Source organism: Antechinus flavipes, chromosome 1, assembly GCF_016432865.1.
Source record: "Antechinus flavipes isolate AdamAnt ecotype Samford, QLD, Australia chromosome 1, AdamAnt_v2, whole genome shotgun sequence".
NCBI lineage: Eukaryota > Metazoa > Chordata > Mammalia > Dasyuromorphia > Dasyuridae > Antechinus > Antechinus flavipes.
This window is the reverse complement of record NC_067398.1, coordinates 702,364,313-702,377,728: the sequence shown is the minus strand read 5'-3', so window position 1 is coordinate 702,377,728 and position 13,416 is coordinate 702,364,313. Positions and strand designations below refer to the sequence as shown.

Here is a 13,416-nt window from a genome sequence, read left to right as displayed (position 1 = left end):
TTTCACTTGGCAGGTGAGGAAACTTCATATAGATTCACAGAGAGGTCAGTGACCAAGGAAGGCACATCAGAGGTCACATAACCTACCTTCTCATTATGGATGATTGGGAAACTGAGGCTAGGAGAGAGAAATGACTTGTCCAAAGTTACACAGCTACGAGGTATCTGAGATGGGAATTCAGGTCTTTTTGACTACAAGCTCCTATCCACCATGTCATACTAGAAAGGACTAGATAAGTGATCTACTAGAAAAGTGAATAACAGGGAGCATAGCATATAGATACCTGAGACAAGCAAGGAGCTAGTAAAACTAAGTGGTACATAAGGATAGAACATTCAGGAAGATCTGAGTTCAAACTGAATCATTTCCCAGTTGTAGGACTCAGAGCAAGTCACTTAACCAGTCTGCCTCGGTTTCTTCCCTGTAAAATGGAAATAACAGCACTTACCTCCTAGAGCTGTGAGGAAGAAATGAGATAATTGTAAAAGTGTCTGCCACATAGTAGGTATTTAATGATGTCATTAATGATTCAATGCCACTTTGGAAAGAGGTCTTCAGGGAAGTTCTTTGGTATTTAAAATAGGTTCATATACTTTAAAGATTTAGTGCTAGAAAAAATCATGGAGGTCTATTCTAACCTCCTTATAAATAAAGATGAGAAAACTAAGAACCAGAGAATTTAAATGATTTTCCCAAGTTCACAAAGGTAAAAAGTGTTCAAATTAAGGTCTATCACCAGATTTTCTGACTCTATATCCAGAACTCTTTTGATTGCAAAACTGGCTAAAGGCATAGATGGCATGGTCATTGAATATGCATATGACACAAACCAGGCAGGGACAGCTATCATGTAGGATGACACTCAGAACTCAAAAAGTTCCTAACAAGCTAAAATACCAGGCTAAAGTGAATAAGACGAAATGTAAAAATGGGTACTTTGATATAGCTGGGGCAGACCCTCATCACCTGGATGGGCTTTTTGTCTCCAACAGTTCTCCATTCTATTTTATTTCCTATTCAGCTACTGAAGTGATTTCCCTAAAGTCCATTGTTACTGTCTTCAGATTGCTAAAAGAAAGCCTTTGTTCACCAATGAGGCCTCAGAATTCCTCAACATGAGAAGTCTAGGCCTAGACTTCCACAAAGATGAGACTGAATTTATAAACTTCACACACACACACACACACACACACACACACACACACACACACACACACACACACACACCTTCTCAATAAACTCTAGTAGCTCCCTGTTAGGTCTGCTAAGTGGTACAGTGGATAGAACACCAGGCTTAGAGTCAGGAAGACCTGTCCTCAAATCTAATTTCAGACACTTTCTTGCTGTGTGACCCTGGGCAAGTCACTGAACCTGTTTGTCTCATTTTCTTATCTAAAAAATAGAGATACTGAACAGTACCTACTTCCCAGGGTGATTGTGAGGATCATATTAAATAATACTGTAAAGTGCTTGACACATAGTAGTCACTACATAAATGCTCATGGCCTTTTCTTTCCCTTCCCCAGTATGGCTCTGGGCAAGACATCTGATCTCTCTAGGTCTCAGTTTCCTTATACTACCCACCTTGTAGAGTTGTTGAGAGGAAAAAGGTCACAAAGGTTTCAGAAAGCCCAACTCCTGCCCATTACCAGAGAGAATGTCTAGTCTGATTTCAGAATCAACCAAAATGTGCAAGAATGATATCACTGACACTCAGCTGTAGATGTAGATGAACACCTAGAAAGATGACAAAAGCAAGGGCTTTACCTTTCAGGGGGTGCGCTCTCCGTGTTGCTGCTGTGCCGCCTCTGCATCTTTCTTAATACCTGAAATCAAAACATTCCATCAGTTACCGATGCTGAAAGTACCCCCACCCCAATCTCTCCCTCTTTGGGTTTCCTTGACCTTAATGGTAAAAGAAGGGGGCCTTTAAAAGTGGTAAGAACATAACTCCCAGCTCTGCCATCCCCTGTTCTAAGGCCCCTCCCAGCTCTGACATCCCCCATGTCTGGCCCTTCCCAGCTCTGATATACCCTGTTCTAAAAGCCCTCCCAGCTCTGACATCCCCTGTTCTAAAGCTCCTCCCGGCTCAGATATTCCCTGTTTTAAGGTCCCTCCCAGCCCTGATATTCCCTGTTCTAAGATTCCTCCCAGCTCTGACATCCCCTGTTTTAAGCACCCCCCCAACCCTGATATTCCCTGTTCTAAAGCCCCTCCCAGCTCTGCCATTCCATTTCAAAGCTCCTCCCAATCCTGATATTCCCTGTTCTAAAGCCCCTCCTAGCTCTGACATCCCCTGTTCTAAGAACCCTCCCAGCTCTGACATCCCCTGTTCTAACCAGTCACCCACCTCACCCCTCCCACACTCCCCTCTAACATTCAAAGAAATCACAAATCCTGTCCTGAAATGCTCTGCACTCACTCCTCACAGCTATGATGCAGTCCTGCACTATTCACATGGCAACCACTGTGAGATCGCCATAGCAACAGCACCAAGGCAACTCAGGCTCACACTTGGCAACATACCCAGCCTTAAGGGACCATGCTCTCACAGTGGCTGGTCCTTTCTGGCCACCTGTTTTCCTGACCTCCTTGACCCCAACATTTCTTACTGTGGAACCAGGGGCATATTGGTGCCCAGGAAGAAACTAGCAGGGGAAGCAAAGGGACCAGCCGAGACTGTCAGCCTTCTGAGGATATGGCATAATTCTAGCAGGCCACGCCGAGGGCAGAATCAAAGATGCTTTCTCTTTCTGGGAATTTACTGGACTGCATATTTCTTTGGGGCAGGGCCCCTATCTGACTGAAACTCTGCAGCTTCTACCAGCAGCTAGCACAATGGTCTTTGTCCATGTGCTTAACAAATATATATATTTCAAATGAACGAATGAATGTGTGATCCCACTACAGAATAAAAGGTCCATGAAATTGGGGGTTATTTTTCATTTTTACTTATTTTCTTTAGGCCCTATATGGTACACAGTAGGAGCTAAAATAATTTCCAGGAATAGAAATGAATTAAATAATTAATGGGAGATTGCAACAATAGGGTGGGATGTTATACAGATCTTCTTTACTAACTTATTTGAGGTCCAGATATCAAGTAATCAGTCAATTAACAATTTATTAAGCACTTAAAGTATGCCAAGTGTAGTGTTAAGCATGGTGGATAGATACAAAGGTAAAAACCAGTCCTTCCCTTGCAGAGCTTTTATTCTGTCAGAAGAAATGATACGTACATTCAAAATGGATAGTTTGCATGATATTTATATGATGTTTTCAGAGAGAGGGGAGAGGCTGTAGTATCTGGGGGATTTAGAAGAAAATATGCATAGAACAAGAATTATATTCGACAAATTCTAAGATTCCTTCTAGATTTCAACCTAAAATGTTAGGAATAGTAAGAGATTAAATAAATTTCAGCTACTTTTTTGAGGGGTGGGCAAGAAGTAGGAAAATGAAGATAGCCATTTTTATTTTGGGTCATTTCAATCTTATCCAATTCTTTATGACCTAATTTGGGGTTTTCTAGTAGTTTGCCATTTTCTGCTCCAGATCATGTTACAGATAGAGGCAAGCAGGATAAGGTGGCTTGCCCAGAGTCACACAGCTAATAGATATCTAAGGCTACATTTGAATTCAGCTCTTGCTGAGTCAAGACTTAGTACTCTATCCACTGTGCCACCTAGCGACCATGATAGATACTGCTTCCGGCAACAAGGCAATGATTCTCCCTCTGAATTATATCTCTAGATAGATTTCCTCTAGAGACAGCTAGGAAGTAATGGAATATTGGATCAGATTAAGATTGTTGTGAGGGTCAAACAAAATAATATTTATCGTGTGCTTTGTAAACCTTAAAGCCTATATAAATGGTAATTATTATGATGATTATTATAGTGACTAATGAAGAAGAATTTAGGAAGAGCATTGAAGAGCTGATTGAAGAGTTGATTGACTAATTAATTATGTATATAGATTACTGGAGAATGTCCAGGGGAAGACAGAACCTTGGTAGAGAGCCTTGAGTCCATTTAAAATGAGTCTAGGTTGAAGGAGTTGGAATGAGTGTCTTGGAAAAGACTTGGAATGGAGGATAAGATAGCTGTCTTCAAGCATGGGAAGGGCTGTCCTGTGGAAGACGGCTTAGCTTTGCTTGGCCCCAGAGAACACAACACGGAACAATGGGTGCAAATTTCAACAAGGTAAAATTAGTCTGGCAGGCATCTTACCACAAAATGGGCTCTGAATAAAATAAATTCTTGCAGAAATGGCTGGCTTTTAGATTGCTCCCTTCTTGAGAAGGCAGCCTTTGGTATTAGCACCACAGTAGGTAATTTAGAAATTTTCAGTTGGATTGAATCACCTCCCAAGTCTTAAACATCGTAGATGTTTAATGCACATAAACTTGAATCTCTTTACTTTTGTTCCTTTAGACTCTAAAGGGGTCCTCAAACTTTTAAAATAGAGGGCCAATTCACTGTTCCTCAGACTGTTGGAGGGCTGGACTATAGTAAAAACAAAAACTTTGTTTTGTGGGCCTTTAAATAAAGAAACTTCATAGCCCTGGGTGAGGGGGATAAACGTCCTCAGCTGCCGCATCTGGCCCAGGGGCCGTAGTTTGAGGACCCCTGATTAATTGTCTCTAGGTATTCACAGGGTCAGGGGAGAAATTAGAACTCTTAGAAACTGGCTCCATCATCCAGCATTCCCACAACTGCCAAAGTGATATTCCTAAAGCACAGCTTGGACCCTGTACCTCTCCTGCTCAAATAGCTCCATGGCTCCCTATTACCTACAGAATAAAAAGAAAGCTGCTCAGCTTGCTCTGTAAAGCCTGGCTTCAGTTTACTTTTCCAGACTTGTTATTCATTACGCTCCTTTCTGGATTCCAGAAAGGACCACTTGCTGTGGCTTTGCCCAGGACATTCCGTGCTTCGCCCCGGTTGCTCCTATGCCAAGAATGCTCTCCCTTCCCCTGCCTCCTGCTCTTAGAATCCTGAACTTTCTTTCAAGCTTAGATGAAACATGATCCCCTACATGAGGCCCTTCCAGCTGCCGTGGCTCCATCCCGAAATATTTGTTGCTATTTTGTATTTATATGCATGTCTACCTGGTTTTCCTCCATAGAATATAACTCTTTGGAGGTAGCGGCTGTTTTCTGTTTTAACTTTGTATCTCGAGTCTCTAGCACAGCTCCTGGCACATCGAAGGTGGTTAATAGGCCCTTGTTAACTGGCTGATTAATTTGTATCACAGCAAATTCTGTTCACATGCTCACTGATTGTCTAAGCAGCAGTATAATGCAGTGGCTGTGGATAGTGTCCAAGTCTCAGAGGCACAAAAAAAGGTAGGTTCAAATCCCACCCCTGATTGGAAGTGGATGGCAAATGACTTCAATTTCCTATCTGTAAAATGCAAGGGCTGGGTTTGATGGTTTCCATCCCCCCTTCCATCTTTTACATCTATAACCCTGTAACTGTAGAATGGGCATTAAAATAACTTTTTAAAAATTATTTTAAAAAAATTTTACATTTTTATGCAGATGAGTAAATTGAGTCTCAGAGAACCTCAGTGGTATCTGCAAGTCTCAAAGGAATAATGCGGATGAGGTGGATTAAAACTTTCAAGTATCATATTCCAAAAAGTCAATTATTTTTTTATTCATATGATCATAGCTCTAGAGCTGGAAAATACTTTAAGAGTCAATTAGTCTGCCTTCCTTATTTTAGAAATAACTAGAAAAAGCTGATTACACATACTATAGAAAGTTACATATTTATATCAAATATAATATATAGCATGTTAAATAGAAAAATCTATATTATATAATTCTTAATGCAAATTTTTAATAATAAAATGAGGAGTTAGACTAGTTAGCTTTGGAAGTTATCGTTATATCATAGATGTTACATATTATTGTTTTAATATATTATATATTAATCATAAAATATACTATATCATATAGTTTGGCATACTATATTATAAAATATATACTCATGCTATAATATAGACAAAATTTTTTGCAAAGCTTTAATTAACAAATGCTGTCTATTACTAATGATATATAACTAAATATATTACAATATACTGTATATTATATAATTATAATGATCATATTATATAATATGTTATATTGTATATAATATAATAAAATCTATAATAAAGTAAAATTGCAAAAATATAATATAATAAAATAATGTTATATAATATAATATTTATAATGATCATAGTGTTATCATCATATATATTTCACTATAATAACTTATCATTGTATTATTGTGTTCACTTGTGTCAGACCCTTAGCAAAGATATTGAAGAATTTTACCATTTCCTTCTCCAGCTCATTTCACAAATGAGAAACTGAGGCAAGCAGGATTAAGTGACTTGACCAGGCTTACACAGCTAGTAAGTATTGGAGGCCAGATCTGAATTCAGGAAAATGAGTCTTCCTTACTCCAGCCATGATACTCTATCCATTGTACCATCTAACTGCCTTCAATAATAGCTAGCATTTACTAATTAGTTTAAAGTTTGCAAAAACACTTTACACATATTACCTTTTTAAAAAAAAATAAATGAGGAAACTGAGGCACAGAGTGACCTTTCCATATACTAGTAGCACAAGACAGATCTAGCCTTTAAAGTTTGGTCCTCTGATTCCTGAACTAATGATTTTTCCACTGTACCACACTACCTCCTAAAGGATTATTATTGTCTTTCCTAATAGAACACGAGCTTCCCAAAGAGGAGGCTCGAGTTCTTTCTTCGTTCCAAAGCAAACAGCTGCGAAGACATGCTAAAAACAAGTCTGTCGTATGTGCTGCTGGCCAGCAGCCGCTCCCTCTGCTTTTGCCCTGTTCTTCATCCTCATTATGATCGCCAAATCCTCAATCCCATAATTCTTTCTCAGAGTCATCACTCCACTACTAGCTACATTCTTCCCCCTTCCCTATCTTGACCCCTTGATGAATCTGTTCAATTCTATGCTGCCTTCTTTTCTAGAGTCCTTTACCCCTTTATCATATCCCCAATGGTGCCCTGCCTCGCTTTAGCTCTGGATCCCTCCCACCACCTACTGCCCTCACTCCTATTCCTACGCTGCTGAACAAAACTGGAGAATGTCAAAAAAACTATCTGAACTGGGGTCACCACAAATTTATGTTATGAAATCCCTCAGGTGCCTTCTGCCAGACACTTCTTTACCCCTGTCATACATGATGAGGTAGCCTTATTCCCTACCAAGATTAATCCCTCGACCTGCTCAAGTGATCCTGTTCCATCCCATCTCCTTCCACAATCTATCCTCTCTTATCTCTCTTCTATCATTTAGTTACAATCTCTCCTTGTGTACCGGCTGCTTTCCTACTACCTACAAGCATGCCCATTTCTCTCCCATTCTCCAAAAACTTTCACTTGACCCATCCGTCCCCAACAGCGATCATTCTCTATGTCTTCTGCCCTTTGTGGCTAAATCCCTTGGGGAGACCATCTACAGTACTTTTGCTTCCAAACTCATTCTTCAACTGAAACTGCTCTTTCCAGAGTTACTAATGATCTCTTAATTTCCCAAATCCAATGACCCTTTCTCAAGACTCATTCTCCCTGACCTCTCTGCAGCCTTTTACACGATTGATTATATTCTTCTCCTTGATACTCTTCACCCTCTTCTCCTAGATGCTCTCTTCTCTCTAGGTTTTTGGATCGCTCTCTCCTGGTTTTCCTCCTACTTATCTGACAGCTCCTTCTTTTTCTCCTTTGCTGGATCTTCATCCATATCACAGCTACTAAATGTGAAGATCCCCCAAAGATCCATCCTGTACCCTCTTTTCTTCTACCTTTAAACTACTTCACTTGGTGATCTCATTTGTTGCCACAGTTTTAATTATCATTTCACATCTACTTATGTAGCCCTAACTTTTTTTTTAACCTCCAAACCCACATCTGTAATGGTCTATTAGACATCTTGAACCTCTGAGTATCCTATAGAACGACAGATATATGAACTGCATGTAGACATCCTAAACGCATGTCCGAAAGTGAACGTTTTACCTTGTGCCCAAACACTTCCCGCTCCCTAATTTTTCTGTTATTGTCAAAGGTCCCATCATCCTCTAATCACCGACTCGTTACCCAGTCATCATTCCCAACTCCTCCTTTTCTCTCACCCCAACCCCCACCCCCCCAATCAGTTGCCAAAGCCTTTCCTTTCTCAGGCACTCAGATATACTTCCTTTTCTCTTCTGATGCTGCCCTTACTAGGGTAGAAACCTTCATGACCTCAGGCCTGGACTAGTGTAACATCCTGTTGGAAGGTCTGTCTGCCTCAAGTCTCTCCCCACTGCAGTTAATCTTTCATTCAACTGTCATGCTGATTTTTTTAAACTTGCAAATCATATTATTCCACTATTCACTAAGCTCAAGAGCCATCTTATCATCTCCAGGATAAAATAAATAGAAAACCCTCTGTATATTTTTTAAAGTCCTTAGGAACTAGGTCCTTCCTATCTTTCCAGTGTTCTTACACCTTACTCCCTTCCTTGTTCTCTGTGGTCCAGTGACATTGTCCTCCTTACTGTTCCTTATACAGAATATTCTGTGTTCTGATGGGGCATTTTTACTGGGTAATCCCACCATGACTGGAATATTCTCCTTCCCCATCTTTCCCTCCTGGCTTCCCTGACTTCCTTCAGGTCCCAGCTACAATCCCACATTCTCCAAGAAGTCTTTCCTAGTCCTCCTGGATCTTAGGGCTTTCCCTGAGATGCCCCCTAATTATTTCTTCTTTATACATAGTAATTTTCATCTTGTCTCCCCAGTTAGGTTTGGGAGCACCTAAGATCAGAGACTGTTTTTAGTCTTCCTTTGCTTCCGGGCACACAGTTGACATTTATTACATGCTAGGTTACTGACCGATTTGGAATCAGGGAAGCTGGGTTCAAATCCTGGTTTTTTTCTTACTAAATTACTCTCCCCAACTCTTTGCCTCAATTTCCTCAACAGGAAACACAGGTTTTCCTCAGCTCCCCAGCCCCACATTTCCTGTTTTATAATTGTTGCTTAAGCTGGTTACAGAAGAGAAAATACCCAAGAATTATAGAATCTCAGAGGTCATCTGCACCCCATCCCTAATGCCTGTGGAACTCTTTCTATGACATCCCCTAGTGGGGCTTGTTCATCCAGCCTGTAGGCTTCCAATGACAGGGAACTCACTCCCTCCTGGGAAACTCATTCTGCTTTTGGACAGCCCCATTAGGAGGAAAGCTAAATATACCTCCCTGAGACTTCCACACATTGTTCCTGGAGCCAAGCAAAACAAATCTGAACTATTTTTCCCATACCAGCCCTTGAGATACTAGAAGAAAAAGATCATGTTTTCCCGCCTTTCCTTTTTCTTCAGGTCAAATGTCTCCAACTCCCTCAACTGTTCTGAAGAATACTACTGGAAGCAATGGGCCAGCCAAGAGTTTTAGCTGGGCTTCCTCTGTGACTGTGGGCAAGTGGTTTCTACTGGAGTGTTGTTAGGGAAGCATTTTCTAGAATATAAAGTGCCCAGCTGTGATATTCCCTGTTCTAAGGTCCTTATCAGCCTTGACATTCTCTGTTCTAAGGCCCTCCCAGCTGTGATAGTCCCTGTTGTAAGGCCCTTCCCAGCTCTGACATTCTCTGTTCTAGGGCTCCTTTTCAGTTGGACATTATAGGTTCTTAGGCGCCCCTCTCATCTCTGACACCCTCTGTTCTAAAGCCCTTCTAAGCTCTGATATCTCCTATTCTAAGGCTCCTCCCAACCCTGATGTCCCTGTTCTAAGGCCCTTTTTTAGCTTGAAGAAGCTTGAACCTAACTTCTAGGTTTTTAGGACCTTCTCATCTCTGACATTTCCTATTCTAAGGTACTCTTTACCTTTGACATTGGAGGTTATAAGGTCTCTCCCAACTTTGACATTCTAAGTTCTAAGGACCCTCCCAGTTTTGAAAATCTATGTTCTACAAGAGAACTGTTCGGTTTTGCACATATATATTGTATCTAGGATATACTGTAACCTATTTAATATGTAAAGGACTGCTTGCCATGGGGGGGGGGGGGTAGAGGGAAGGAGGGGAAAAATCGGAATAGAAGTGAGGGCAAGGGATAATGTTGTAAAAAATTACCCTGGCATGGGTTCTGTCAATAAAAAGTTATTAAAAAAAAATCTATGTTCTAAGGCTCCTCCCCAGTCCTGACATTCCCTGTTCTAAAACTCCCTTTTAACCTGGATATTCTGTTCTTAGTCCCCCCAGCTCTGACATGCCCTATTCAAGGCCTCTCCAAGTTCTGACATTCTCTGTTTTAAGGTCTCTTTTAGCTTTGACATAGCACTTTATAAGTCCCTCCGAACTCTGACATTCTAAGTTTTAAGCTCCCTCCCAGCTTTGACATGCTCTGTTTTAAGGCCTCTTTTTTGCTTGGACATTCTAGGTTCTTAGGTCCCTTTCACCTCTGACATCATCTGCTCTAAGGCCCAATTTTAGCTTGGATAGTATAGGTTCTTAGCCTTCCCAGCTTTGACATGTCCTGTTTTAAAGTCCCTTTTAGCTTTGACATTCCAGGTTAATGGGGTCCCTCCCAACTCTGTTGTTCTGTTCTAAGGCCCCTCTCAGTTTTGACATTCTGTGTTCTAAGGTCCCTCCCAATTCTGATATTTCAGATTCTAAGCTGTGACTAAGTCTAATTCTGTGATTCTATCATTAACACACACACACACACACACACACACACACACATCCCTCACCTGATTCAGAGTTGTTAGCCACATGGACTTTAGAGCCCCATGACGGTGGGACCTGTAGGTGGCATTCAGGACCAGTGGGGTGTTCACCCCTGGAGACAAAGTTGCGGGAATGGTGACAGGGAAGACCGGTAGACCCCAGCAAGAGCAGACCTTCCCTTCCTCCTTTTTTTCTTCTCGGCAGATACTCGCTGGTCAGGTGAGCTACAGGGCACAAGAAGAAACACAAAGACCTTTCAAAGGCCCAGCTAGACCCTTGGCACTTTGCTGACGGGGTTCCCTGTTGAGATGGCTCATGCTCTCCTAGACATCCAAGCAGATGACTCTACTTTTCCCTCTTCCCCAAAGGCTTCTTAGGAGTATCTGTCAGGTCCACAACTCCCTTTCCTCTTTATTCTCCATGATCACATTCCCAGCCTATTGCAACAGTCTTCAAAATGGTCATCCCATCTTTAGACCCTCCTCCCCGTTGTCCATTATTGTCAAACAAATCATTCCTCTGTGATCCCATAACTTTTCTACTCAACCTTTTTCAGTGGCTCCCTACTAGATACATTTCAAATTGCTTTGCCTGGCATTCAAGGCTCTCTACAATCTGGTGAGTATCCTCCCCTAGCTCAAATGACCCTTCTCCTCTGATTCCAGTCTGCCACAATTATTTAATGTTTTTTCTTTCTTCTAAGTCTTTACTCAAGTGTCCCTAAGCCTGCAATGCCTTCTCTTTTATTCACCTCTCATCTTCATTCGCTGAAATCCTACCCATACATCCTATGAGGCCCAAGTCTGATGTCTTCCTCCAAGTAAACTTCCCTGATTCCTTTAAAGGCAGCGAGGTGCTGCAGTGGAAAGAATGCTAGGAAGACAAATTCAAATCCAGGCTCAGATATTTACTAGCGGGTGACTCTGAGCAAGTCACTTAACCAGTTTCCTCACCTGTAAAACGGGCTTAATAATAGCACCTTCTTGTCAGGATTGTTTGAGACGCAAATGAGATAATATTTGCATAGTGCCTGGTTCATAGGAGACGCTACAAAAATATTAGCTGCTATTTTAAACTAGAAATGATCCACCTTTCCCTCAAATTCTGCAGAACCTCTCTTAACACGTGTATTTTGCTGCATTTTGTAGGAGTTATTATTGTCATATTATATATCATATCTCTCTCCATCCTCACTCCATAAGTCCACAAACTGATGGGAAGGAATAAATTATCTTAACCCTGGAGATCAGACCAGTGAGTTCTTCCTGGCACACAGTAGGCACTTAAAAAATGCTTCTTCTTATTGTAGGGCTTTAAAATTTGGCACTAGGGAAAGTAGCTTAGATGTGGAGTCAGAAGGCCCCAGGGTTGAATTGCAGCTTAGTTACTTCTTGCCTGTGAAGCCTCAGCCAAACCTTATTTAGGTGTGGTTCTCAATTGCCAAATAACAGAATTGACTTTTTAAAGGACTGACAAGCCCTTCCAAGTCTAAGCGGATGAGCCTTTGATTTTGAGTAAATTAAACAGTTTCCACACTATGACCCACCCCTCAAATAAGAGAACATTGGTAAGATAGATTAAAAAAATGAAACCAGTCCTGTGATCTTTTCTGGGTCCCTGTTTTGTCACCTTAACACAAGGATGTGTGTGCAGGTACATGGTCCCCGAGGTCCCCATCACCTAAAACTACGCCTTTAATACGATTTATGTGGTGTAGGGAGCTCCCCAGTGGAGAATTTCCACTATCAAGCTTCCTCTGAAGATTCATCTTTTTGGAAGGAAGATGCTTTGTTTCACGTTCCCACGTGCTGCCTTCCTAAACGGCATCAACCATCTTAGAAACGTGTTGGTGACAAGCTGGGGCAGCTTCACATGGGAAGAATGAAGAAGCTGTAAGGGGAGGGGGGATGCGGCCCTACCCAAACCTTCCACCCTCAACTCGGCATCGGCAGAAGCAATCCAAGGCTGGCGCCCCTCCCCGATGCAGGAGACTGACCAGAATTTGTCATCCAGAGCTAAGCTGGCCCTGGAATCTCAAATTCCAAATCTTCTTAAATGAAGGAAGTACTCGTCTATACGATCAGTCAATTGACGTTTATTGAGCCGTTCCTGGGTGCTGGGTACTGTGCTAAATGCTGGACAATAGACTGGATGTCACCATTCCGTTAACACACCTCTTTTACAAGGCTCTTTTCAACAGATCAGACCCCTTGTCCTAAAGCACAGGCGCAGAATGCAAATAAGCACCTCAATTTCTGTAGAATGGGGGGGGGAGGTCTCATTTGGGAATTCTCTCTTTTTCGCCCGTATCATTTTCTTAGGTTTGAATCCGATCTATTTTGATACCACCCCCTCCCCCAGTCCCTTGGAATCGCCCTGGGTACCCCAGAAAGGCTGCCCCGTGGCCTCCGGCCCATGCAACGTTTTAATCCGTCCCCGCGGGTCTTTGCATTACTGCATTTCAGGGCATGCACGTATCGAGCATCTCTTGCCAGTGCTGCGGCGTGGGCGTGCAGCCAGGTTGCATTTTCAGCTGCAGGTGCCCAGGGTTCTCTCCCGGCAAGCGGGGCACGCACAGACCTCTGCCGGCTCCCGGGGCGGGGTGGAGATGGGGGCGGAGGTGGGGTGGGGGAAGGGCTGTAGCCGCATCCGAGGAAATAAAAAACCGGG

General features: G+C 42.1%; 1 protein-coding gene across 4 annotated transcripts in view; it reads right to left on the bottom strand.

The window, feature by feature from the left end:
- The window catches only part of RNFT2 (ring finger protein, transmembrane 2), a 79,808-nt gene that overhangs the window by 65,623 nt on the left and 769 nt on the right, over positions 1 to 13,416 (bottom strand). For 3 of the 4 annotated variants that reach the window (XM_051972866.1, XM_051972868.1, XM_051972869.1), the window contains exons 2-3: positions 10,770 to 10,970; positions 1,768 to 1,826 (exon numbers count right to left, since the gene is read on the bottom strand). In XM_051972866.1, coding sequence (XP_051828826.1) covers positions 1,768 to 1,826; positions 10,770 to 10,793 — 83 coding nt within the window. In that variant the 5' untranslated portion in view covers positions 10,794 to 10,970. Of the gene's footprint in view, positions 1 to 1,767; positions 1,827 to 10,769; positions 10,971 to 13,130; positions 13,411 to 13,416 lie in introns of those variants that run through there. The other variant, XM_051972867.1, reaches the window with a different exon arrangement.